General features: G+C 36.5%; 1 protein-coding gene across 1 annotated transcript; it reads right to left on the bottom strand.

Annotated features, from left to right (window-relative positions):
• Positions 1–230: 230 nt before the first annotated feature.
• LOC121173707 (receptor-like protein EIX1) lies at positions 231–1,993 on the bottom strand. Its single transcript, XM_041010402.1, has 2 exons — positions 397–1,993; positions 231–268 (listed from the first exon to the last, which is right to left on the bottom strand). Exons 1-2 carry the CDS (start codon positions 1,991–1,993, stop codon positions 231–233), a joined length of 1,635 nt encoding a protein of 544 aa, XP_040866336.1.
• Positions 1,994–2,340: the final 347 nt, after the last annotated feature.

Raw genomic sequence — 2,340 nt, 5'->3', positions numbered from 1 at the left:
TGAACCACACATGATCAAGGAAATGAAAATAGGCATACCGCCATGATCTACAAATCAGCAAAGGAGCAATCACTATCCAGAATCCCAGAATAAATCCAATTGTCGCACTAACAAAAAACCAATTCACTCCATGCCCATGACTTCCTTCATAACTATGAGTTTTCCCATTGGAGCTGCAGTTTATGGGCAGTGGTGGACCACATAGATTGTTGCCAATAAAGCTGGAGGCATCAAAGGTTTGCAATTGAGTTCCTGTTGGAATTTTTCCCTTCAAATGATTATAAGACACGTCTAGCATGCTCAAAAAGCTCAAATTAGAAATGGTTGGAGGGATTTCACCAGAAATTTGATTCCTCGAAAAATCAATGGTTTGTAACGATCCCATATTACCAATACCTTCTGGAATAGGACCAATCAATTGGTTGTGGGACAAGTTCAAAAAGTTCAATCCATTTAGATCTGTGATTTCTCTAGGAATTTTTCCTAATAATTTGTTACTTGACAGATCAATACTTGTTACCAAACCCAGAATGTTTCCATACTCATCTCCTCTTCCTTTTAGCCATAGTAGCACACTAACTATACCTGATACCGAAGAGAATTGTGTATCATTTGGTGCTTGAGAATAGATACCGGGATGTGTACTCCGGTTCACTAGTGTCATGGCACTCAAGTTACGGAAACAGCTGGGTATATTGCCAGAAAAATTATTTTTTGCAAGGTCTAAAACCTGAAGAAGACTCATCTGACATATTTCATTAGGAATGTGACCGGAAAAACTGTTTGATCGAAGGCGGAGGATTTTCATATTTGAGAGCTTTTCTCCAACCCATGTTGGAATACATCCTGAAAGATTATTTTCTCCAAGATCCAAGGATATCAATTGGCCAGTCTTCTTCAAACTGGTAGGAAATATTCCGGAGAGTGTGTTGTTACGAATTTGTAAAGACTGCAGGTCTGCCAAGGAACCCATGGATGGGGGGATGTTCCCAACAAAATGGTTGCTTTGTAAATTCACTTTCACTAGAAATGGCCAATTAATCCAACAATCAGGTATTTCTCCTGACAGATTATTTGATGCAAGATTGAGAAATTCTAATTGCATTGGCTTGTCCTGATTGTTACATAAAAAATCTTGCATGGATTCAGAGAATGAATTGGTTGAAAGGTCTAAGTCATACACATCATTTGAAAGATAGGGTAATTTACCACATAAGTGATTTGTGCTTAGATCAACAGTTTGGATAGATATTGGATTTTTTATTGTAGTCACAAGCTCACCATGGATATGATTATGAGAGAGGTTTAAATACAAAAGCTGAGAATGTGCTTCCCAGAACCAAGTGGGAATAGAATCTAAAATCCCTGTGTTAGACAGTCCAACATATAGAAGTTTGTTTTGTGACTGAATCCACGATGGAAAGTTGGGACCTATCTGCCATGATGTCACATCCAAAAAGGTAAGTTGAAAATTAGGAATCCAATTAGGACCCACTTTTAAAGTGAAATTGTTCCCTGATGCATCAAACACTGTCAAGCTTGTAAGATTTGCGAGATCATCTTCCTTGACAACTCCTTGAAAATTATTGCCATCAATCCAAAGAGATGACAATTTAGAGAGTGATCCAAGACTTTCAAATGGATTTCCACTGAATTTATTAATAGAGAGATTGAGAATTGTTAAATCTATCTCCCTTGAGTTGCGGAGATTTCCCAAAAAAGTCGGAATTGTTCCTTCAAGTTGATTATATGACAAATAAAGTGCAAAAAGAGAAGTCAAATTTCCCAAAGAAGTTGGAATGGTTCCTTCAAGTTGATTGTTTGACAAATGAAGTTCAACAAGAGAAGTCAAATTTCCCAGGGCATCAGAAATAGTCCCATGCAAGTTGCTGGAATGAATTTCCAAAGACTTGAGACGATGAAGACCGTATAGGCAATCAGGTATAGAAGATGAGAATGAATTTCCAGACAAGTCAAGATTTTGAAGAATCATTGAGATTATTCTTAAACTTCAAAAGTGTCTCACGCTCACTTGGGATGCACACACTCTCTCTGCATGGTAAGCTTAACAACCAAAGCTGGACAAAGACAAGAATATAAATGGAGGAGGAATTCATGATCACACAAGAATATATAGAAAACAAGTGTAGTTGTTGCTTCTGCATATAAATCATCAAACTTCTATTATTTATACTGCTGCCCTGCCTGTTTTTTTCTTCACTTTCATTATTTTTTACCTTTTTTATTATTGTGCCAAATACTAAAATATTTTTTTAATATTTTAATTCACTTCTTAGAACGGTTTCCTTTATACTGATGCAAGTGTCTTTTTTTTTTTTT

This window comes from Glycine max, chromosome 16 (assembly GCF_000004515.6).
Source record: "Glycine max cultivar Williams 82 chromosome 16, Glycine_max_v4.0, whole genome shotgun sequence".
NCBI classification, from domain to species: domain Eukaryota; kingdom Viridiplantae; phylum Streptophyta; class Magnoliopsida; order Fabales; family Fabaceae; genus Glycine; species Glycine max.
This window is presented reverse-complemented; position numbering and strand designations above follow the sequence as displayed.

What these genes read in the sequence shown, in the direction of transcription:
- LOC121173707 (XM_041010402.1), bottom strand. Translation starts at nt 1,993, where the DNA reads ATGATTCTTCAAAATCTTGACTTGTCTGGAAATTCATTCTCATCTTCT. An exon ending in GATTGGTCCTATTCCAGAAG is followed by an intron (nt 269 to 396) that starts GTATTGGTAATA and finishes AATCATTTGAAG; the next exon opens with GGAAAAATTCCAACAGGAAC.